This window comes from Canis aureus, chromosome 25, assembly GCF_053574225.1.
Source record: "Canis aureus isolate CA01 chromosome 25, VMU_Caureus_v.1.0, whole genome shotgun sequence".
Classification (NCBI taxonomy): Eukaryota; Metazoa; Chordata; class Mammalia; order Carnivora; family Canidae; genus Canis; species Canis aureus.
Genome location: NC_135635.1, coordinates 43,373,091 through 43,395,390, shown reverse-complemented (window position 1 = coordinate 43,395,390; position 22,300 = coordinate 43,373,091). Strand labels below are relative to the sequence as shown.

Here is a 22,300-nt window from a genome sequence, read left to right as displayed (position 1 = left end):
TTGACATTTCTCTTAGTGAGTCTGGTTTTACTCAGAGCCTAACATCTTTCGTAGTATAAGACATCCTGTCCTGTCAAGATGAAAACAAGCTTTTCTGGGTGAGCTGAAGCTTTAAGGGGAGAGAGAGAGAGAGAGAATGAATACTGGAAAGAATGCTCGATTGGCATTCATTCAGCAGATACTTATTAAGCTCCTACCCTGTGCCAGACTCTGTTCTAAGCGCTGGGGTAATGATAAGGCATGCAAACAAAGATCCTTACCCTCATGAGGTTTTTGTTCTAGTGGTGATACATAGACCATAAATAAAATAAATGTGTAATATGTATTATGTCAGAAAAAGTGCTAGGGAGAGACATAAAGCAGGGAGGATGGATTGGGAATTTTAGGGATGGAGGTGTGATTTTTCAATAGAGTCCTCAGGGAAGGCCTTCCTGAGATGACACAGGAGTCATGCTCTGAAGGAGTGGGGGGAGTCAGTGGCTGAGATTTCAGGAGCAGACTCTAGGTACAAGGAGCAACCAGTGCAAAAGTGCTGAGGCAGCCCTGTGCTTATAGTATCCAGGAAGCAGGTGAGTGAGGGAGCACTGAGGGATGAGGTCAAAGGTGACAGGAGTAGACTGAAAAGGGCCTTGGAGGCAATTATAGGGGTTATGGCTTCTTCTCTGCATGGGCAGGGAAGCAAACTGGAGAGTTTTTAAACTGAGACATGACATAGAGTGACTTAAATTTTTAACAAAATCATTCTGGCTGCTGTGTGGAATTGGACTAGGAATACAGGAGTAGAAACTGAAGACTAAAAAAAAAGAAAGAAACTGAAGACTAGTTAAGGAGCCACAAAATGATGGGGATCTTGACCAGGATGCTGGTAGTGGCCATAATAAGAAAGGTCCGATTACAGGTATTTTGAAGGTAAGACATACAATTTGCTGAGCTGGATTCTAGCTCTCACTTAGTCATTTATGAGCTGTGACAGGCCATTTCTAAGAAAATTCCTTTCTTCGTGTGTACAGTGGGGAAAACACATCTGTGTTAATATTTTCTAGGATTATTATGCTAACACAATGTAAAAAAGAATGTGAGCCCCTGTTGTGAAACTCCAAGGTCATATACAGATAATTAAGAGCCACTATTTACTGGGCACTTTTTAGTTAGTCCCCTGTCCATCTCACCACTGGAGATCGCTGTGTACATTCTAGAATCAAGGTAAGTGAAGTCAGAGAACCATGCAGCAAGTAACCAGAGAGTCAGGATTTGAGCCAGAACTTTCTGACCTTGTCTCTGTGCTCTCAGCCACTCTGCAACATGTCATCCCTAGAAAGCATATTTACTATCCCTCAAAGATTATGACTTTATACAAGGCAGTGACCTAGAAATATTTGCCTACTTTGAAGTAGATGGCATGCAGACCATTCTTCCTGATGCCATCTGATCATGCTTTAGCAAGAACATGTACCCATTTAGAAACCCACATGTAGAATCATGTGGAGAAGGTGAAGTAAGCATTTGGAGGTTATTTTGTGTTTGAGGATGTTTTGTATGGACAACTTCAGCCCGGTTCCTTTCAGGTACCTTACTTCCCACCGTTCCTACAGTTTCACAGCCCCCCTCTCTGGCCGTGTCAAATGCTGAAAGATTTTTCTCTTGCTTCCTTCCTTGGGACCCACGGGTAGAATACTGTGTGGAGTTCCAGAGGACCAATGGCTCCCTGAATGTGACCTCTGAGAATGCCACCTCTCCTGTCATCGAGTTCTGGGAGTAAGTGAGGCCCTCTCCCCATCCCAGTGTGGCTGTGTGTTTGAAAGAAGGGCACAGGGATAGGCTCGTGCAGTGCGGACCCTCAGTGGACAGCGAGTAGTAGTTTCCTTCTTTGGTGGCCCTGTCACCTAAAGTGGCTTTTTTTTTTTTTTTTTCTGTTGGGCTTGTATTTGTGGTTAATGCAGAACTAGTTTCAGAGATGAGAATTTTGCCCTCAAGCCGGTCCTGCCTTCCCTCCCCCACGTTAGATAGCGCACATGCATGTGTGTCTATACCCCTGTGTCCGCTCCTTCCTTCAGCTGCCTGTATGCTGCCTCCTAGCCGCCCCCTCCCTCGTATAGATGTTCACCTAGGACATGATTCCTAGTATCAAAACATCCTGAAGCCCTGGTTGAGAAGATGTGTGTTTGCACCTCCCTCTCTAGGTTAAATTGATACTCAGCCTCCCAGAGCACACTTACCAGGGAACAGTTTATATTTGCCTCACTTTCTATCTACCCCCACCTCTGGGCAAAGGAGAGCCTCACGGATCTGAGCAAAAACAGGTGACAAGCCTTTGGACAAGAGCCTGGAGGCATGTCTTTGCTGCCTGAGACACACAGGCTACAGAACTGAGGCTGGCAGCAAAAGTGGAGCCCCGCTCAACCTTCTCTCCCCAGGAGGCGGGTCCTGAAGATCTCTGATGGCATCCACGACCTGGGGGCCCTGCGCTGGGAGCTGGCCCTGTGCCTCCTGGTTGCCTGGGTCATCTGCTACTTCTGCATCTGGAAGGGGGTCAAGTCCACAGGCAAGGTCTGTGTTGGAGAGCTCCTGGCCCCTCTCAGCCCAGGACTCCCTGCCCTCCCCGGGGGGCCTGGTCACCCAGGAGCTCCCTGAGCTGTAACCTGGTCCAGGATGGGAGGGAATGAGCCTGTCAAGATTTCATATGGCTCCCTTCTTTGATTCTGTGCTCTCCCTGATTCAGTCCTGTGCACTCTGGTAGGTGGGGATGTGGAATGGAAAGGAGAAGGGAGGGAGACGGGCAGGAAGGACACTTCCAAGGAAAATGGTCTTGCAATATACCACATGTGTGGGCACATTGCAAATTGAATACAGGTTGTGGCTCCCTGGTGTATTCAATGGTTCTTTGGAAAAGGAATCCCATGGAGGCTGTTTCATCTCAAAATGATTCGTAACCACCCTGAGAACTTGTGGGTGGGGGACTCTTTGGCCATAGAGTGTCTGAAGTGTTAGAGGGCATTCTGAGTTCTTCTGGACTCTTGCCCTGGAGGCCTCTGAGAAGGCTTCCTTCCTAATCTGGCTGCCTGGGTGTGCTAAGCTTGTAAGCTCTGTGAGGACAGGGATCATGTGTTAGAGAACTTTTCATACCTGACAACCCTTGCCATCATTCTAAACACACTGGTTGGGAGCATGCCTGGGTTCATTCAGTCACTTCACAAATATTACAGGGTAAGTGTCAGGAGGAGGATGGGAGAGGGACATGGGAGCTTGTGGCTTAAGGCAGTGGGAAGACTAAGTGGAACAGCTGCAAGGGTGAGAGGGAGGGGCAGAGGGAAACTCTCTTGGCCTGCTCTGAGGGTGTGTGGAGTGGGGGGAGCTCCTGCCTCCTGCCTCTGCAACTGGGTCTCCGGGCCCTTCCTTCCAAACTCACAGCCTCCTTGTCTTTCATCCGCCCTTTGGCCAGGTGGTGTACTTCACAGCCACATTCCCTTACCTCATGCTGGTGGTCCTGTTAATTCGAGGGGTGACACTGCCTGGGGCAGCCCAAGGAATTCAGTTTTACCTGTACCCAAACCTCACACGTCTGTGGGATCCCCAGGTAAGAAGCCACAGATGGGGCTGTCCTGTGGCTCTGGAGGCTTTCCCTCTGTGCTGCTGTCGGGAAACCCAGCTCCTGGCCCCAACCCTGAGGTGTCCATGGTGGCGTAGGGGGTCTCCGGCCATGTGTCAGCAGCTGTCTGTGGTCCCCCGCTTGGTTCACAGCTACCCGGAGGCCCAGAAGTGTTTGTGAGAGGCTGCAGATCCCTCAGTCACAGGCTGCGGCCTGTTCCCCACCACCCACCCTAGTCCCCCTTTCCCATCCTTCCTCCAGTTGATCGTATGTCACGGCGACTTCCTCTCTATTCCTTAGCCATCCACCAGCCCTCTGGTTCCCTGGCTCTGCCCGCGTGGCCCATTCCGAGGCCCGAGGCCCCAGGTCCCTGGCCCACACTCAGCGGCAGCTGGCGGTGTCGAGTTTCCCATCAGTTGTCAGGAGGCCCCTCCGGCTCCAGCCCTTGCTCCGCCCCTCTGCCCCTCTGCTCAGCCAGCTTCCTCTGGCCTGGGGGTGGGGGGTGCTTGCTCACACGAGGGCCTTGCAAAGCAGGGCCCCAAATAAGCCACCACCTCGGACCCACTCGTATCTTCTCCGGTTTGGCAGTAGTTTTGAAAGCTGGCAAAGCCAGGAGGTGTCGACTGGGGGGAGCGTGGGTAAGCTGCACCCCAGAGCCCCCCAGGTCTCGTGCCCCAGCTCGGCGCCCCAGCCGGCACAGGGGCCGCCCTCCTTTCGGGTGCTGGGGGAGCTCTGTGTGTCTGGAGAGGGGCCCTGAGGAGACGCGGCGCCGCGGTTGGAGGGCTCTGCGGACAGGGCACCAGGGCACCGTCGGGCACCGGCGCGCTCCCTGACGTTGCTGAGCGGGAATGGGAGCAAGGGGACTGGCACACAGTCCCACACCTCCCTCCACCGCTGGAAGCTCAGCCCACGCACAGGCGGAGGGTCCCTGTAGCTCAGAACTTGGGGGTGGTCCAGCAGCTGAATTTTTCTCACGTCTCCCAGTCCCCCTGGCAGAGTTATGTTCTGCTGCCCTGAGTGAGGACCTGGTGGGATGCGGGCTTACGGTTCCCTCCCCCGTTTCTTAGATACAGTGGAGGTGCAGATTGCGGCTGCCTCTTCTCCACCTAGGGCACAGGGACTGTAGTCAGGCTTTGGAGCAAACCGTAGAACTGTACTTGTTGAAGCTAGGAGGAGCCCCGAGGTCATCTAGCAAACAAGGCCCAAGGTCACAGAGCAAGTAAGGAGCTGGCCAAACAAAGTGTACTTTTATTTTGTGTGGCTCATAAGCCCTTTGACTTCTCTGGAACCAGAGTATTGTGGTAGAGAGTCTGTAGCAAGCAGGAGGTTGTGGTGGACAGCTTTGGAGGCCAGCGGGTAGAGGCTGGCTTGGATCTCCTGTGCAGGAGGGCTTCACTGTTGTCCTAGAGCCACAGAGGTGTGAACCAGAGGCCAGCTACAGTCTGCCTTTGTTTAGAGGTCAGGCTGGGAAGGAGGAGCCCTGTTTGGGCAGGGAGACAGGCAGGCAGCCTGAAAGAGAAATCTGGTATTTCTGGAAGGGATTTAGGGCTTCTGTGATCAATGCCTTGTTTGTCCTGATCAGCTATTTATAGTCAACAACTATTGAGAGTGCTAACGATGGCCTTGTTATTGTTACACGAAGCATTACAGCTAATCCTCATAGCAGATCAGTGAGGTATCCTCATTCTATAGGAAATGGAGGCCTGGAGAGCTTCACAAATTTTTCATCCTCACATCTGCAACTGGAAGCTGGGTCTGAATGAGGACAAGTCCCATTTATGAGACTTTATGATTTCTTGAAGGAAAAGTCCCCATCTGCTCATCTTTGTTTTTCTCAAAGCGCATTCATTCAGCAAAAATCTTACTGAATATCTATTATGGGACAGGTCTGTTCTAGGTGTAGTGGTGGTTAGATGAAGCATCCAGCAAACATGAAGAAGATAGACCAGATAGCCTTCAACTCCAAGCGTTACCAAGGCCACGATTCCATGTCCAGGTTACTGCAGGGAATAAAACCTCTTTTCATCTGCTCTCCAGGATACCACCTTCCAACTCCAGCCAGCTGTAGGTTATGCAGGGAGCATGTGTCTTCCAAGTCCTCTGAAGTGACGAGGGAGAGGTTTCATGAGCAGAGCTTGGTCTGGGCTTCCCAGAAGCCTTCTTGGCCACTGGGTCTTGGTCTCAGGCTGCAGCTAGGCCTTTGTTGTCGGTGAACAGAGCAGCAGCCTGCAGGTGTGACGCTCCTACCAGAGCCCTAATTGAATGTAGTTGGCACTCCCTAGGAAGTGTGAGAATTCCAGCTGGCATTTGCCTGGTACTTTGAGAAAGGTGCAAAATTCCTGCTAGCCAGCACAAAGACCAAAGACATCTCTCTCTGCCAAGCTCTCAGTCTGGAAGCTGGAAGGCAGGCAGAGACAATGCTGGATTTATCTGGCTCCCTCCTCCCTTTCTGTCAGTCTTGCTGTGCTCAGGCAGGCCACTGACTGTCCCCTGGGGCTTGTCTCTTTCCCACTTGAGAGGGGTCCCTGGAGACTCAGGACTCTCCTGGGAGCTTGTTTCTTTCCCTTTCCTGGTCCTTTGTTCTGCTTGCCTTTGTTCAGTAGAGGGATAGAGCAGCTGGCTGGGGGTAGGGTGTCCAAAAAGCCCTTGCAGTACCTTTGAAAGCTCTATGTTAAGCGCTTCTCATGAAGGGTTTGTTTCGGGTGGCAGTTGGAACATTGATTAGAACGGGTCTTTTTATTTTGGCATCTGTGGGACCCATTATCACTGAACATCACTGAAAGGTGAGTTGCCTTTCAAAAGTAACAATAACAACAAACAGCAACAAGAGTTAACGTACCTATTATGCGCTCACTGTGTGCTGGGCACTTGACTGAGTGCACAACACCGGGCAGTCTCCGCACAGCCGCAGGAGCTCCCTATAGCTTCATCTTGCAGACGAAGAGACTCGAGCTTAGGACACTTACGAGATTTGCCCCAGATCCACAAAACTAGCATGTGGAGGAGCTTGGGTTTTATCCCACGTAGTCTTTAGGAGTCTGCTGTCTTGATGACCATGATACACATTTTCTACAGAGTATGAATTTGAGAGATATATAAGGGCTGCTTTTTATTATTCCAAGAGGTGGGACAGGGAACTAATATTTAGTATGTGTTAGGTGTTTCACATATATATTATTTTTATTTGTTATTATACCCATTTTTCTGATGAGAAAAGTGAGGTTCAGAGAGGTGAAGTGATTTGCCCAAGATCACACAGCTAGTGATTATAATAGAGTTAAGAGTTGAATCCAATTCAGTGTGACTCCAAAGCCAAGGCTTTTTCCATTACTCACCCTTGCCTTCCTAAAAACAGTAAATATAATCATCCTTGAGATCAAACTCAAAGTTGAAAACACCTTTCCTGGATCTTCTAGAGGTCTCTGCCTTCCTCTACTCCCCCAAAGACCTCTTTTTCTGCCCACACTCCACCAGGTGTTTTTCATGCTTGTTTTATTCTTGAACAGTCGTTTGTCACAGCCAAAGACACATTGGGATTTTGTTTTAGAGACCAGGGCTGCTGGCATGGTCAGGGAGTAGGTTGCCTGTGGTGGGGAACAGAACAGCTTGCTCTGCTTGTTCTTGAAGCCCTTCCTCTGACCCCATTCCTCTCTCCATCCCAGCAGGCTTGTCAGGCCACAGCTGTGCCAAGAGTGGGGTGGGGGCAGGGGCCTGGGGGTCCCTTGCCAAGCTCCCCAGGAGGTGGTTTTATCAGAGGCTCCGGCCCTGACCCTCACCCTCTGAACCCTTGGCCCTCCTGCTGCATTCTCCTCTGTTCTCATTAACCTCTGCCCCCAACCCAGTCTTAGTCTGTCCCCCTCAGGGCAGGGGGCGGGGGGCAGTTAGGGTGAACTGCCAAGTCACAGTTTTTCTTATTTTTGCTTCCCAAGTCCAAGTTTGTGAAACTTCATCACCATGGGATCTGTGGCCCCTGCCTGCGTGTGGGCAGCCGCAGGATGTCTGAGAGCATCGGATAGTTTCCCTGGCAACTCGTGGGTCAGTCCACAGCCTAGGCACTGCCAGACCCGGGAAGCAAACCTCCAAGATGTGAGGCTGGGCAGGCTCCTGGGCCATCTCCTGGATGGCCTGTTGGGGAGAGATCCCTGGGCTGGTGGCTACGAGCCCCCCAGGCGGATAGGGGTGTCTCCCAGCTGTCCGTCTCTGGGCCTGGGTCAGGCCTCTTTCTTCACAAACTCAGAGCTCCTGGCTGAAGGGCCCTGCCAGGAAGCTGTGGAGTGAGCAGGAATGAAACAGAACAGGGGGACCTGCGGTCACTGACTTTACCCTAGGTGACTCCTCACAGTCTCCATGGGACAGTTTTAGACGAAAATCTTTGGGACATCTTGAAGGAGCCAACAGATTACCCCAGGCACCCGCTCAAATGTCCATGGCCTCACACGGGATTTCATAAGCACCCCCCTGCAGCTTTCTGGGCCTCAGGTTCTTTCCTTGTATTCCTGCACTTTCCTTCTTCAGCTTCTGATATAAACCCTGAAACCACCTCTCCTTTCCCCATGATAATTTTCCCACAGGTTTAAAAAGGGTTTCCTGGTATTTCCATCTTTGCGCACTGTTCCTGTTAGCCCTGGCCCCTTCTGGATCTTCCATTGTGCTTCTTGCTGCTGATGTCTTTTCTCTGGTGGCCATTCCTGCCTTGCAGCATAGCTTGGGGATGGGGTTCACAGTGAGCAGAAGAACAGAAGGCTAGAGATGGTCTCCCCTTCTCTTCATTGTCTTTCCCACTCTGCCCCACTTCCCAAAGAAATGGACTTAATGAGAGGAGTGAGTGCCCTGAGTGGGTCCCTGGCACCAGTTCTCAGGGCCTGGGGGGGCAGTTGATTCCTACATCTGGCTGATATTAGGATCATTCGGGAAGCTCTGAAAAGAATGCAGATTGCTGAGTTTTTCTTAAGTCCTAGAGATCCAGTATCTCAACTGGGGCTTGCAATGAGTCCCTGAGACCCACCACCAACGCTGGGGCCAATGGGCACTTTGGCAGAGGCCTGTGTGACAAGACAGCAAGGGAGGTCGGAGGGTGGGGGCGATGGTTAGGGAGCCAGGAAGATGGTCGGGGAAGCAGAGAGAGGCAGGCCAGGGACTGAGGAGCTTTGGATGAGCAGAAGCTGAGGCTTTGGTGGATGTGGGCATTGGGAGCTTGATGCTAATTGAAGGAAAGCTGAGCAGGGCTCAGCAAAGACAAGAAATGGGGAACCCAGAGAGGTTAGGCCACCTGCCTGGTGTTTTCTGCGCCCGTAGCTTAGCTCAGAGCCCTTGTGGGGTTCACGTCCCCTGAAGACAGGAGGTGCCTGGAGAGGGTCTGTGGCCCGGGGACCACACCTCCCACAGATCTGCAGGGTTGCCTCGTCCTGTTCTCCTTGATGTGCTCTCTCTCTGGGATGTTATTGTAGCTGTGAAATCTAAATCATAACACGCCTGGGCCGGCTCGGCCAGCTGAGACAATAATGGTCCTAGCTGTGGCCCAGGTTTAGCTGCAGAGCTCTTCCCCCCAAGGAGTACAAAGGCCTTCACAGATGCATTCCGTTCAGCCTCTTGGCCTTGTGAGCTGAGGATTACTCTTCCTGTTTTCCAGACAGCAGATTTTGAGGTGCGAGGGGGCAAAACGATCTTTCTTGCTACAGCACCAATATGTAGGACACCCAGCTCTAGAGATCCTCTCCTGGCATTCCTTCTAAACTGGTCACACTGGTCACACTGGTCACACTGCGAGGAGGGCCCAGGAAGGGAAAAAGTGGAGGCAGAACCAGGGCCTTATTTCTGTTGCAGAAAGTTGGTGTCTGACCTGGCTTAGACCTAGAGCTCCCTCCCAGGCTCCTCTACCACAGGTCCTTCAGGCCTCTCCCGGTGCCTGATGCCCACGCCATCCCACAATGCCCGAGATATGCCATCCAAGGACCCACTGGGATAGCAGGGTGGCAGGCTGGGAGGAGGGTTCTCGTCATTGCTAGTCAGTGCCTGGCTCGGCCACGGGGCTGTGTGCTCCCATGGAGCATGGACAGCCAGGCTTTCCTGGGGTGCAGCATTCTTGCCTTTTCCCTGTGTAGGTGTGGATGGACGCAGGCACCCAGATCTTCTTTTCCTTCGCCATCTGCCTAGGGTGCCTGACTGCCCTGGGCAGCTACAACAAATACCACAACAACTGCTACAGGTGATTGGCTGAGTAGGGCCTGGGCTGCCAACCCACTTCTCTCCCCTGCCCCCCTCCATGCTAGATCAGGGCTGCTTTGGAGGGTCACAGATTTGCCCCCTCTGCCCCATCTTCACCCTACTTTCCTATGCCCCAGGGCCACCAGTTGCTGAAAGGAGCTGAGTGCAGCATGGGCAGAGGGAGTGCTTCCAAAGGCTGGAATGGTTGTGGTTGGCTGGGAAGCCACAGCGTGGGCCCAGCCCTCTGACTAACAAGAGGCTAGTGGGCTCAGGCCTGAGAAGTAATTCATCATGCCATGCAGAGGAACCTCCGCCTGGCCTGCTTTGTACCTTTGCCCCAGCCAACACTGAACCCTTACCTATTTTTACCTCACTGCTCCCCATCTCATGTTCCCCATTCCAGGGTTCCCTCCAGCCTACTCGGTTCATATCAGAGCATCTCAGCCAAATTCAATTTTAGCTAAAAAATATCACATATTGCCTTTCAAAATCAAATTTGGGGGATGAGAATTATTTGTGGCTTGGGATTGTCATACCCTCTATATTAGCATGCCTAATGAATTGTGTCTAAGTGGTAGTGGCCCAAGAGGTATGCTGGCAACATGGTGGGGAGGGGAGGCTGTGTGGCAGTTTATAATTTTTACATGAATATTTTAGCTCCTTAGAGCCCTTATTCTTTTATGACTACTTTGACTGACTCCAAGTCTGAGCTAACGGAGTGGGGGTGGGTACAGAACCAGCCCCTTGCATGTTCATCTTAATCCTTCCGGGCAGCCCCCCTCTGGCCTGTGTGAAGGGCTGGGGCCAGTGTCTGTCTGTCTGAGGGGCAGCACTCTGGGCCTTCCTGTCAGCATCCTCTTGCTGACCGGGCCTGTCTCTGCCTCCCCGCCCGTCCCATAGGGACTGCATCGCCCTCTGCTTCCTCAACAGCGGTACCAGCTTCGTGGCCGGATTTGCCATCTTCTCTGTCCTGGGCTTCATGTCTCAGGAGCAGGGGGTGCCCATCTCTGAGGTGGCTGAGTCTGGTGAGTGTTGTGGGGCCGGGTGTGAGGAGTGGGTTCTGTGACTTGTGCTTGAAGCTTCGCCAAATGGGATCCAGATGCGTTTCTATTGTCACCTACACTAGGGGTGAACCACGGTCACCTTTGAGAGGACATGTCCTGGGAAGGTCTGGGGGAGTCCATCGACACTAACTCCAGCTTCAAAGGGTGGAGGTGTATAGAGTGAGCATTTCCCACACCTGGCCTCCACTCCCTTGCCCTAGAGGCAAGCCATGTGACCAGGTTCATGTTTCTCCTTCCAGAAACACTTTAGGCATCCATGAAAAAAATAGTGCAGATACACACATATACACACTTACATGAACATTCATACTACAGAGCACATATTACTATTTCTATTTCTTACTCCCCTTTTAAAAAACCCAATTGATAATATACTATATGCACTGTTCTGTGCTTTGCCTTGTTTTGCTCACTTTAAAACGTAAAGGATAAGTCTATGTTGGCACATAGTTTCCTCCTTTACACCATTCAGTGTTGTCGCTTTTATTTTTTTATTACTTTTTTAGAGATTTATTTATTTATTTTAGGGGGAGAGAAAGAGGGAGAGAGAGCATGAGCAGGGGGAGGAACAGAAGACAGAGGGAAAGGGAGAGAGCATCTCAAGCAGACTCCATGCTGATGCGGGGCTGGATCCCAGGACCCTGAGATTATGACCTGAGCTGAAATCAAGGGTTGGTTGCTTAACTGACTGAGCCACCCAGGTGCCCCTGTTGTTGCTTTTATTTTTATTTCTATTTTTAAAAAGATTTTATTTACTTATTCATGAGAGACACAGAGAGAGAGGCAGAGACATAGGCAGAGGGAGAAGCAGGCTCCATGCAGGAAGCCTGATGTGGGATGTGATCCCCAGACTTGGGATCACATCCTGAGCGAAACTCAGCTGCTGAGCCACCCAGGAGTCCCTTTATTTCTATTTTTAAAAAAGATTTTATCTATTTATTTGAGAGAGAGAGAGAGAGACAGAGCAAGGGCAGGGAGAGGGGCAGAGGGAGAAAGAGGTAGAGGGAGAGGGAGAAGCAGACTCCCCCGCACAGCAGGACCCGGAGATCATGCATTGAGCCAACATCAAGAGCCTGAGGCTCAACCCACTGAGCTACCCAGGCATCCTCTGTGTTGCTTTTAAATAAAACCAAGAATCAGTCCCCTACCTGGGTAAGCTGTAAATGCCGCTTGCCCTTCCCCTACTCTTGAGGACCACCCTCTTGCACTCTGCATCAAGACAGTGTTATCCTCGCCTTCCCAAGCACACCCTGTTTCACAGAGTGCCAAGCAGTGGGAACTGACATCACTGATCCTTATTAAAAATGATAGCATTTCACTTTTATTAAACGTTTGGTATACGCCAGGCACTGTGTGAAGCGTTTTGCCTGCATCATGTGGTGGGAAGCTCTGAGGCAGGGACTGGTATGGTGGGGGGTACCCATTCCACCAGTGTGCCAAGTGCGGTTGGAAGAGGTAAAGGATCATCCAAGGTTGCACGGTCATACTCTGTTTCTCAAAGGAAGTTTCCAGTGGATGGACCCAGGTGCTGGCATGTGAATCTGTTCCTGTCACTTGAGCCAGCTGAGAGGAACATTAATTTGTCTGAGAGGACGTGTGCCAACGGTATTCTGAAATTGTAGGGTGACAAAAAAGGCTCTGGGCACAGAGGTGGCAGAGTGGTTCAATCTAATCTTGGAGGTATTTTCTTTGGAAGTATTTTCCTTATAGAAGGAACACAGTGATTGCCTTGGTGGGGTCATGATGGCGGTGGGTCTCATCAAGCCCTACGTGCGCTCATTTGATGCTGAGTCAGCTGCACAAATGTACCAGTTTGAAACCTCTGGTTTGGGGCAATAGGTCCTGAGAGTGAGCCCTGAGGATAGAGCTTGCAGAAATGCAGATGATATGCATCCTTTCCATCTTCCAAAGCCCCTTATACCCGCAGCCTCTAGGTTCTGTTCCTGCCAGTGAAAACACAGTGGGCGTGCCTTGGAGATTTGGGGACCAGGTGGAGGTTCGAGTGGCTTCTCCTGGGGGAGGTTGGGGGTGATGATGGTAACTTTGGGGTGAGGTTTCCTCTGGCTCCTGTGATTCCATGACCCATACTGGGAAGCCTTGGGATCACACAGGGCCTGGAGCCAGCCCAGGTACTGGGCCATGTTCTTCTGCTCCTTGCTGTAGGCCCCGGCCTTGCTTTCATTGCCTACCCCCGGGCCGTGGTGATGCTGCCCTTCTCTCCTCTCTGGGCCTGCTGCTTCTTCTTCATGGTCGTCCTCCTGGGACTGGACAGCCAGGTATCAAGAAGCTGTCATGCAGAGCCTGGGAGATAAGTGGCTGTGTGCGGGCTGGGGGTGGGGGCGGAGCAGTGGACAGGAGGCTGAGCCTGATGCCCCAAGGGCCCTTAAGGCACATGGGGACTGCGCAGATCTCACAAGTGGATGCCCTTCTAGGGGCTAAGAAGAGCTCTGAGGGGTAGGTCCAGACCTAAGCACGCAAGGACGACCCTGGGGACTTGAGACAGGGACAGGGCCGGGCTAAGCCTCGGAGCAAGAAGTCAGAGCTGGCTGATGCAGCAGCATATTTTGGGATCTCTCTTTCTCTCCAATTCTTTTGCCCTCTCATCCAGTTTGTGTGCGTAGAAAGCCTGGTGACAGCGCTGGTGGACATGTACCCCCACATATTCCGCAAGAAGAACCGGAGGGAGCTCCTCATTCTTGGCGTGTCTGTCACCTCCTTCTTTGTCGGGCTGGTCATGCTTACAGAGGTGAGGGCCCGGGAAGCTTGAAGGTGGGGATTGGGTGAGGAGGAGAGGCCAAGGTGGCAGGGTCCTATGGAGCAGGTGGAGCAGGTGCAATGGATTCAGGCCTTGGGGCTGGCCTTCTAGGCTTCAGGGCTCTGGGACTCCTTCCTTTCCAGGCCATAGGAAGCATAGAGTAGGTGAGGCCTTCCTCTGGCCCTTGGACATTAACCACCTACCTTTGGGTGTGGCTGAGGGGTGATTTGGCTCCACGGTCAGCTAAGAGGTATGAAAAAGATGGTCTGGAAGCCCTGGATTAGGAAAAATGGCCTCTCCGGCAAGTTCCTATGATGTACCAGGCAACTGAGCCAAGTTCTGGGGACGAACTTCAAAGGGAGAGCGGGAGCCCTGGGGATGGGTGCTCTTCTGTGTTTTGTCCCGAGGGAGAAGGAAGGAGCTGGAGTTTGTCAGCTTCACAGTCCTGATGACGGCCCTTATCCTGATCCTCTGCCAAGAAGTACATACTTTGTCTTAGGCTTCTGGGTCAATCTCTAAATGTTCTCAGGGATAAGCTAACAATAGCTGTCTGTTTCATCTATCTTCCTGCTGAAAATAAAAAAAAAATTACTGTCTCATATCTGCTTAGTGCCTTGCAGACCTTACAAACTATATTCTGTTTTAATATCCGTCTCCTCTGATCCTCACCAGGTCTGCTCTGTGTTTGAGGGTGTGAGGCCGGGGGTTATGGGGGACAGTATGTCTGTTTCCTCTGGGTACAGTTCTGTTTTTGCCCTCTTCCCCGGGCAGGGCGGTATGTACGTATTTCAGCTCTTTGACTACTATGCAGCCAGTGGCATGTGCCTCCTGTTTGTGGCCATCTTTGAGTCCCTCTGTGTGGCTTGGGTTTATGGTGAGTGACTCTTCCCCCAGGTCCTAACCCCAGTGCTCTCCACCATCTCAGGGCCCTGAGAAAAGAGTCATCCGCTGCTCTTTCCCACCTTTTCCTGAGACTCCTTCCCTACTCAACCTCAAAAATCTCAAGAATCCGAAACTGCTACCACTGGAAATGCCCTCCAGAGATTGCTTTGTCACCCTCCTGGTGATGGCCGCACCCTAACCACCCCAAGGGGGCCCATATCCTGTCCTATCCAAACCTCTTCAGCCCTTAATGACTTTATGATCAGAAAGTCCTTATCTTTGCCTAAGCCGAGTTCTGCCCACTGCTGCATATGCCTGTGAATCCCAGGGAAGAGATTCTCCCAGCAATGATTTGAAAGACTACCATGGTGTCTTCTGTTTATTGATCCTAGCCCATCCTGCCCATGCCTTGGATGCTAAAGAATGTCCTTTCTCCCTGTTCCTTCCTTCTCTTCTTCATGGTAGGAGCCGGGCGCTTCTACAACAACATTGAAGACATGATTGGGTACAGGCCATGGCCTCTTATCAAATATTGCTGGCTGTTCCTCACCCCAGCTGTCTGCACAGTAAGATAACCTTCAATAAAGCTACACAAAGGCAAAGAGAGATGGTGGTGGTAGGAGGCCAGCCAGGCTATTAGCCATAGAAGGGATGCCTCCCACGGGGATTGAAAATCTGGTGGATTCTAGAAAATGATTGGCAAGGTAGATTCTTCCTTTCCAATCCACAGAAGGTTAAATTGAGGTCCAGAGCTGCCGGATGGTTTGACTAACACCACAATGTGAGTCAAATGTCACAGGCAGGGCCACAACCTAAGTGCATTGGGCTGCTCATAATACTACTAATCACAGTGATAGTAATAACGCCACTAAGAGGGCTCACTTTGTGCCAGGCATAAGGTGCTTTGCACATTTTAACCCATTTAATCTGCGCAAAAGCCCCATGAAGTAAGAATTACCATTGTATTCATTTTACAGATGAAGTTGAAGCCAGAGACGGGAAGCAATTTACCTGAGTGAGAAAGTGCCAGTGAGCTGGGATTCAAGCCCAGTGGCCTGGCTCGAGTCTGAGCCACATACCACTAAGTGCTGCCTCCTGGGGCTTTATCTCAGGTGTCAGCAATTCCTCCAAGCACCCACTGTACGCAGGGCATAAGTGAGGCCCAGGGGGAAGGAGGCACAACCTCTGCCCTTGAGGTCCTCGCAGCACCCCCTCCCCCCCATGGGCCTGGAGCCTTAAGCACTGGGAAACACCAGCAGCCATGTGCAGAGGTGCCCAGGGAAGTTCTACTGGGAGTGTGGATTTGGAGCAGGATGTGGATGGGGGTTAGGGGTTAGGGGTTGACTGATCCAAATGGGCCTGGAGGCCAGGTGGGGCTCGCAGGGTGACAGGTCTCTGCCAGCTCCCCCAGGGGGCACAAGGGCCCTGCTCTCCCAGCCCCTTCCTCTTCTACTCTCCTCCTCAGGCCACCTTCCTCTTCTCCCTGATCAAGTACACCCCGCTGACCTACAACAAGAAGTACACGTACCCGTGGTGGGGCGATGCCCTGGGCTGGTTCCTGGCTCTGTCCTCCATGGTCTGCATTCCCGCCTGGAGCTTCTATAAACTCGGCACCCTCAAGGGCTCCCTCAAAGAGGTAGGGGGCTGGTGGGGAGGGAGGGCGGGAGCCCAAGCCACTGGCTGGTGTGGGGCCCCAGGAGGACAGACGGACGCCTGCCTCACTGGGGTAGGAGAGAGTGCCACTGAGCTCGGCGAGGCCCTGGGGAGGGACAGACGCTGCTGCCCACGACGTGAGCCCGGGTGGTGAGGAGCGGGTGGGCTCCGCGTGGGCGGGTGGGGGTGTGGCGGGCGCTGCAGGCAGACCCGGGCGATGGGGGAAGGGGGAAGCCGGCAGCCGTGCGACCCCAGCTCATGACAGCCGCCTCCCCTTCCCTTGCAGAGAATTCGCCAGCTCCGGTGCCCGGCGGAGGACCTGCCCGGATGGAGCGGAGCAGAGCCCTCTGCCCCTGCCACGCCCAGGACATCGCTTCTCATTCCCGCAGAGCTAGAGTCGCGCTGCTAGGGCCGGACGCCCGCGGGGGGAGGGGGGGAGGGAGGGAGGCCGGCGGCGGGGCTGGGGGGCGGGCGGCGCGGGTGGGCCTCCGCGGGGTGGGTGGGCGGGCCCCTCCGCCGCTCTGAGGCCGGCCTGGGGCCGCGCGGGGCTGGCGGGTGGGCTCGGCCCTGTGCTTCTCGCCCTTCACCCCATTAAACGCACGTTCCTGCCACGACGGGGGCCCCGCCTGGTGTCTGCGCCCTCGCCTCGGGGCCGTGCCTCCGCGCCCTCCACCCGCCCGCCCCGCGTCTCCCCTTCCCTGGCTGAGCTCCCCTGGGCAGTGAGCCGAGGGGACCGCGGTGCCGAGCAGGGGGCCCCGCGGAGACCCTCCGCCCCCACGCACTCGCTCCGGAGAGGACCGGCGCACCCTGTCCCTGCTGCCCCTTGGCCCGGGAGCGAGCCGCGAGCCGGCGACGGCGGGAGGGACGGGCCGGACCCGGCGCCCGCCCGAGGAAGGAAGGGAAGGTGTGCTTGGGCTTCTTTCCGCCCACATCCCCCTCCCGCCTCCCGCCTCCCGCCTCCCGCCTCCCTCCAGACCCCGCCTGCGGACGCGGAGCCCGCGCCAGGGCGACGGGACAGGCCCGGGGCACGGCGGCCGGGGGGCGGCGGGACGAGCACTACCCCGCTGCGCCAGCAGGGGGACCCCGCCCCAGGACCGCCGCTCCCCCGCCCGGGACAGACGCCGGAGGCGGCACCGCCAGGCGTGGCCGCCAGGGGGCGAACAGGCCCAAGCGGTGCGGGGCGGCTCGGGCCCGGCCGCGCAGAGGGTGCGGTGGGAGGGCCGAGCCTGTCGTACCCCGGGAGGCCGGGCCGGGCCGGGCCGGGCCCCACAGGTGTGTCCGCAGCCCGCGTGGAGGAGCGGCACCCTTACCTCGCGTGCGTGCGGGTGCGGGTGCGCGTGCGGGTGCGGGTGCGCGTGCGGTGTGTTTGCGCCTGAACACACGCGGCCGCGTTTCTCCCTGGACGCGTGGCGGCTGCGGCTGCCTGTGACCCGCCTGTGTTCAGGCGGGAGGGGCTTCCCGGGGCTGCCTGGGGAGCGGCCAGTGAGGGGAGAGCGCACTGGGATCCTCGCCAGTCTTCAGCTTTTGATTTTTTGTTGCTGTTTGGGGAATTTAGTAAGGTTAGTGGTGGAGACCCTCCTGCTCATTGGCATTGGCTGCTTCTTCCTGGACTGCCTGGCGGGGCATTCCCGAAGTGTGCCAGGCTCAAGTACAGTCGTAAGGCGGGAAAAAACAGATCCGCTAGGGAGACCTGGCATCTTCATCCAACTGACCGTATTTCCAGAACACCTACTATGTGGTGCTGTGCTGTGCTCCCGAAGCATGCAAAATAGATACGAAATAGACACGACAGTACAAAAATAGGTACGACCTCTTCAATAGCAAATTGTGGCCAACGAAAGGGAGGAAAAGCAAAGTGCTCTGAGAAGGAGTAACTGGGTCTGGGTAGGAAGCTGCTGGTTTAGGTGGGGTGGGCTGGGAAGGCCCTTCGGAGGGTGTGCCTGCTGTCTCTCCAGCCATCCATCTGAGCACAGTTGCAAATACTTGTAAGGCCTGGGAAGGGATGCCTGCCTGCAGTTCAGTAATAGTGATTTGAATCCTAGTTAGGAGATCCAGTAATATAGAGTGAAAAGGATCCGCTGGCCTGAGCCTCAGGAGATGAGGCATCCCGCCCTGGCCTGTTTCTAACTCTGTCTTTGTGGAAGTCACATGCAATTCAGGTCTTTGCATTTTTGGAGGGACTACTGTGCGCCCACGTACACACAATCTTGTTGTAGGGCTCAAATGAGGTCATGGATGTGAGATCCCTTTTGGTTCCTCAGTGCCAAGCAGTGTGAGGTCATTAAACCAGCTGGGGGGATGGATGAGGGGTATCTGCTCTAATAACCCAGGGGGCTGACAGGCAAAGATACGAGAGCAAAGCTGCTTGTCAGCGTCGGGGTCTGGGAACAGGGGCAGGAATACCTGGACTTGGCTTTAGTGGGGATAGTGGGGGAGGGCTTACTGTCTGTCCCATTTGCTTTCTTTGCCTGGAAGGGCAGATCCTGGATCTCACAGTTCTTTGAGGAAGAAGACACAAAAGGAAGGGGACCCTTCTTGTCTAGAAGCCCCAACTGTTAGAAAAGAAAGGCAGGCATTAGGTTGGCTTGGTGGCTTGGTTGGTTCAGCTTCCGACTCTTGGTTTCAGCTCGGGTCCTGGGATCGAGTTCCACTGTGTCTGGCTTGGTGCTCAGTGTGGGGTCTGCTTGAGGCTTTCTGTCCCTCTCCCTCTGCCCCTCCCCCTTCTCTCCCTCTCTCAAATAAATAAACCTTTAAAAACAAAAACAAAAACAAAAGGCAGGCACAAGGGCACCTGGGCAAGTGATGGCTGGATGGAGAGAAGTGGCACAGCTCACCGGAGCTGCAAGCAGAGGCCTTGCAGACAGGGAAGTGACCGATGAGGCACTGAGTCCATCAGGCTTCCTTGGAGCCTTGGATCACATACCTCACACCTTGCACCTGCCTCACATCCATCCATGTGCACACAGGCACACAGTCCCTCTTTATCCTTAAATAAATGTGCACAAACTCAAGACATACCACTGTCAGCCAAGTAGGATCCTTTACAGAGGCTTGCAGTCCTGGCTGGGGTCTGAGCCCTCTTACTTCCTAGTTATGTGACCTTGGGCAAGTTCACCTTTCTGAACCTTCATTTTCTCCTCTATAAAACTGAAATAGTAAGACCTAGATCAGTGTGTTGTTGGAGTCCAGCGGAGGGTGTAGGAAGAGCTGCCATGGGGACATGTTCAAGCAAATCCAGCTTCTTTCCCACGGCTCCAGCCCCACCACATTGGGCTGTCAATTAAACACAAAAGCCCGGGAAGAGGTTAGAGACATCTTTGCAGTCTGCTGGCCTCCTTAGCCCCCGGCAGCAAGCTGCATTGGGCCCAGAAAAAAGGCTATGTTCATTGAGTGAGGCATTTCTGGAGGAGCCAAGGGAGAGGTTGCCCCAGAATAACTCTGCATCCTGTGGCCCCAGGGTCCTGCTTAGCGCCAGCAGTATTGTCCAAGAATCTGAGGATCTGCCTCCCCCAAGTCCTAATCTATCCCCTGGTTCTGGGAGAACAGTGCCTTTTCAGAAAATGGAAAGCTGGGATCAACTTTTTCCCTCAAGTTCCATCCATCCTTCCATCCATGCAACAAACATCAAGTGCCAGCACTGTACAAAATGCTGGAGGTAGAGACAAAGAATTAGGAAACGTGTGTTCCCCACCCTGTAGATATTTCTAGTCTGGGAAACAATACAGTAGAACAAGAGTTGGATGCTCAGGAAGTAGGTTCCATGCCAAGCTCTCTAAAAGCATGCATGGACTTAAATGAATGTGGTGAGGAGAATATTTTATGGGGCTCTGGGGTCTCACTGCAGTAAGATAACTGAGTCACTTAACCATATCCCATCTTGTCGTCAGGCCCTTCGCAGTGTAGAAACAGTCTTAGGTAGGCTTTCCAGGTAATTTAGGGATTCCTACCTTTTGGAAGGATGGGGATCTCTGGCCTTCTGGAGTTTAGCAATTGGTCTGAATGCCTGCTGGGGGTAGGAAGCTGTGGGGGCCTGGGTGGGCTTGAACAAAGGTGGGGCTCCAAGTTAGAAGGAATCCAGGGCAAACGAGGCAGCTGTTCCCCTACAAGGCGAAGGAGAGGCGGCAGGACTGCAGGTGGGGACCCATGTGCAAGCCCAGGTCCTGATGGAAAGCCTGACACATTGTAGGCATGAAATAAAATTTTTGAATGAATGAATGGGTCCGGAAATGTACCCTCTGCCTAGTCTGATTCTCTTTCTTCTCGCTCCCCTTCATGGAGAGGCTGGGCATCTTGTTCTGGAATAGCTGCCGCTGCTGTTCTGTCCCTTGTGGACTGTGGTGTCCCCTGCACACTAAGCCCTGTGGCTGCCACCTGGAGGACCCAGCACGCAGGGACAGATGAGCACAGGGGTAACCGCAGCACGTGGGTCTGCCAGAGCCGACCTGCTGCCCGCCTTCGGGCGCCACGGAGCATGGAGTCTGAGAGCCGAAACCCGCCCTGGCTTCCTCTGGCTGGGGAAGCCCACAAGAGATGCTGAGAGGGGCCTGTGAGCCACTGCCTGGGCCTGCTTGATGGAAAAGTACAGACAGAGGCTCTCCCCTCACACCCCAGCCCTGCTGGGAAGTTCTCAAGTACAGAGGGGAAGCTCCTGCGAAGGGGAATTTCCCTCTCACCCCACGACTTCCCCCCTCTCCACACCACCTGGGGCTGAAGAAAGCACCTTCATTGCCTCCACAGAGGCACTGACTGTCCTGAAAGAGTGAGCAGGGACTGTCCTGTCCCCAGCACCACAGGAGCACGTGTGGGACCAATGATGAGACCCTGTCTTGGACATGCTCACTGGGCACATAGCAGGGGGCACACACATTTACTCAATTAATATCCATTCACCACTGATGGCTGCCCAGCCATCAGACAAGTCCCAGTTATGTGCCTCGAGTCCTGAGAGGTCACTGGAGCATAATTATCGCTGCCTGGGACCAGACACCACACCATCCCAGCCTCTGCTGTCAGAGGACACACAGCAAACACCAGTGACCAGCCCCCCCACAGCCCGCCCCGCTTAAGCACCTACAATATCCTAAGCAATTTACTATATTGTCTTTAACAGTGAAAAGTAGGTATAGGTATTGTTTTGTTCCTTTTACAGATAGGAAAACTGAGGCTCAGAGCCTTGCCCAGTGGATGTGGACGGTCAAACAGAGGAGGGGTTCAAATGTAGGTCTGTCTGACGGTAAACTTGTATCCTTTCTAGATAGGCTCCTTGAGGTTTGCTCTGGGCACTTTCTCTAGGAAAATCCCAAGGCACAGGGTGGTTGGTAGTTGTGAAGGTCCAGAGCCTTGCCTTGAAACCACAGAGGGCAGGTACTTGGTGGAAAAGTCCAGCTGGTGATTCACCCTCCTCCCGAGCCCTCGTTGGTGAGGCCAACTCCCCTCCTGAGTTTCTCAGTTCCCAGCCTGGGGGGTTGGTGGCTCCCATCCTACTGCTCTGGGGAGAGAGGCTGCACCCTGCCCCATACATCCTCCTCTTCCCTCCAAAGGAGCCAGACTGGAGGGGCAGACCATAGGGGCACGGTGAGAAGGGGGAAAAGGGGGAAGGCGGGAGGGACAAACGGAGAGGGATGAAGTCACATGTGAGTCTGAGCTGGTTTGGAGGGTCTGGAGGGGTCGTCTGGGGACAGCACTCACCGGGAGGGCTGGCAGCAGCGGGGGCGGCAGCAGGGGGTGGGCACAGCAGGAGGGCGATGGGGGTGGGGGACTAGGGACAGAGGACTTGGCTTCCTGGGGTTGGATGTTGTAATCCTAGTGCACAAACTTTTGGCTTCAGTCCCTCCTGTTGCTTTTGGTATTTCTCTGTCCCTTCACTTCCCAATACACTAGTGTGCGTGAGCACACACACACACACACACACACACACACACACACACACACGGCTGCTCTCTGGGAGTCCCAGGACAACGACTTGGATGGGATTCTGAACTGGGAGGAGGAACAGGAGAAGGAGCAAAGGTGGAGACCAGTTCCTCTCTCTGGTCCGGTCTGTGTGGGCTTCCTGTAAGCGGCTTCCCCGGGACGGTGGGGGGCACCTGAGGCATGGAGCTGAGCTGAGCACAGGAGCCCAGCTGGGGACTGAGGTGAGCAGGAAGCAGAGGGTGG

General features: G+C 53.8%; 2 protein-coding genes across 18 annotated transcripts in view; both read left to right on the top strand.

Moving 5' to 3' along the window:
- The window catches only part of SLC6A13 (solute carrier family 6 member 13), a 36,142-nt gene extending 19,565 nt beyond the window's left edge, over nucleotides 1-16,577 (top strand). For 9 of the 11 annotated variants that reach the window (XM_077871540.1, XM_077871545.1, XM_077871549.1 and 6 more), the window contains 11 exons: nucleotides 1,671-1,755; nucleotides 2,415-2,547; nucleotides 3,440-3,574; nucleotides 9,688-9,791; nucleotides 10,691-10,815; nucleotides 13,018-13,130; nucleotides 13,463-13,600; nucleotides 14,381-14,483; nucleotides 14,957-15,057; nucleotides 15,957-16,127; nucleotides 16,431-16,577. In XM_077871540.1, the coding sequence (XP_077727666.1) occupies nucleotides 1,671-1,755; nucleotides 2,415-2,547; nucleotides 3,440-3,574; nucleotides 9,688-9,791; nucleotides 10,691-10,815; nucleotides 13,018-13,130; nucleotides 13,463-13,600; nucleotides 14,381-14,483; nucleotides 14,957-15,057; nucleotides 15,957-16,127; nucleotides 16,431-16,553 (1,331 nt within the window). In that variant the 3' untranslated portion in view covers nucleotides 16,554-16,577. Of the gene's footprint in view, nucleotides 1-1,670; nucleotides 1,756-2,414; nucleotides 2,548-3,439; nucleotides 3,575-9,687; nucleotides 9,792-10,690; nucleotides 10,816-13,017; nucleotides 13,131-13,462; nucleotides 13,601-14,380; nucleotides 14,484-14,956; nucleotides 15,058-15,468; nucleotides 15,604-15,956; nucleotides 16,128-16,430 lie in introns of those variants that run through there. The other 2 variants (XR_013364469.1, XM_077871544.1) reach the window with 2 other exon arrangements.
- Nucleotides 16,578-17,512: 935 nt separating this feature from the next.
- The window catches only part of SLC6A12 (solute carrier family 6 member 12), a 31,095-nt gene continuing 26,307 nt past the window's right edge, over nucleotides 17,513-22,300 (top strand). For 5 of the 7 annotated variants that reach the window (XM_077871531.1, XM_077871537.1, XM_077871529.1 and 2 more), the window contains exon 1: nucleotides 21,911-22,278. The gene's annotated coding sequence lies outside the window, so the exon portion shown is untranslated. Of the gene's footprint in view, nucleotides 21,719-21,910; nucleotides 22,279-22,300 lie in introns of those variants that run through there. The other 2 variants (XM_077871533.1, XM_077871535.1) reach the window with 2 other exon arrangements.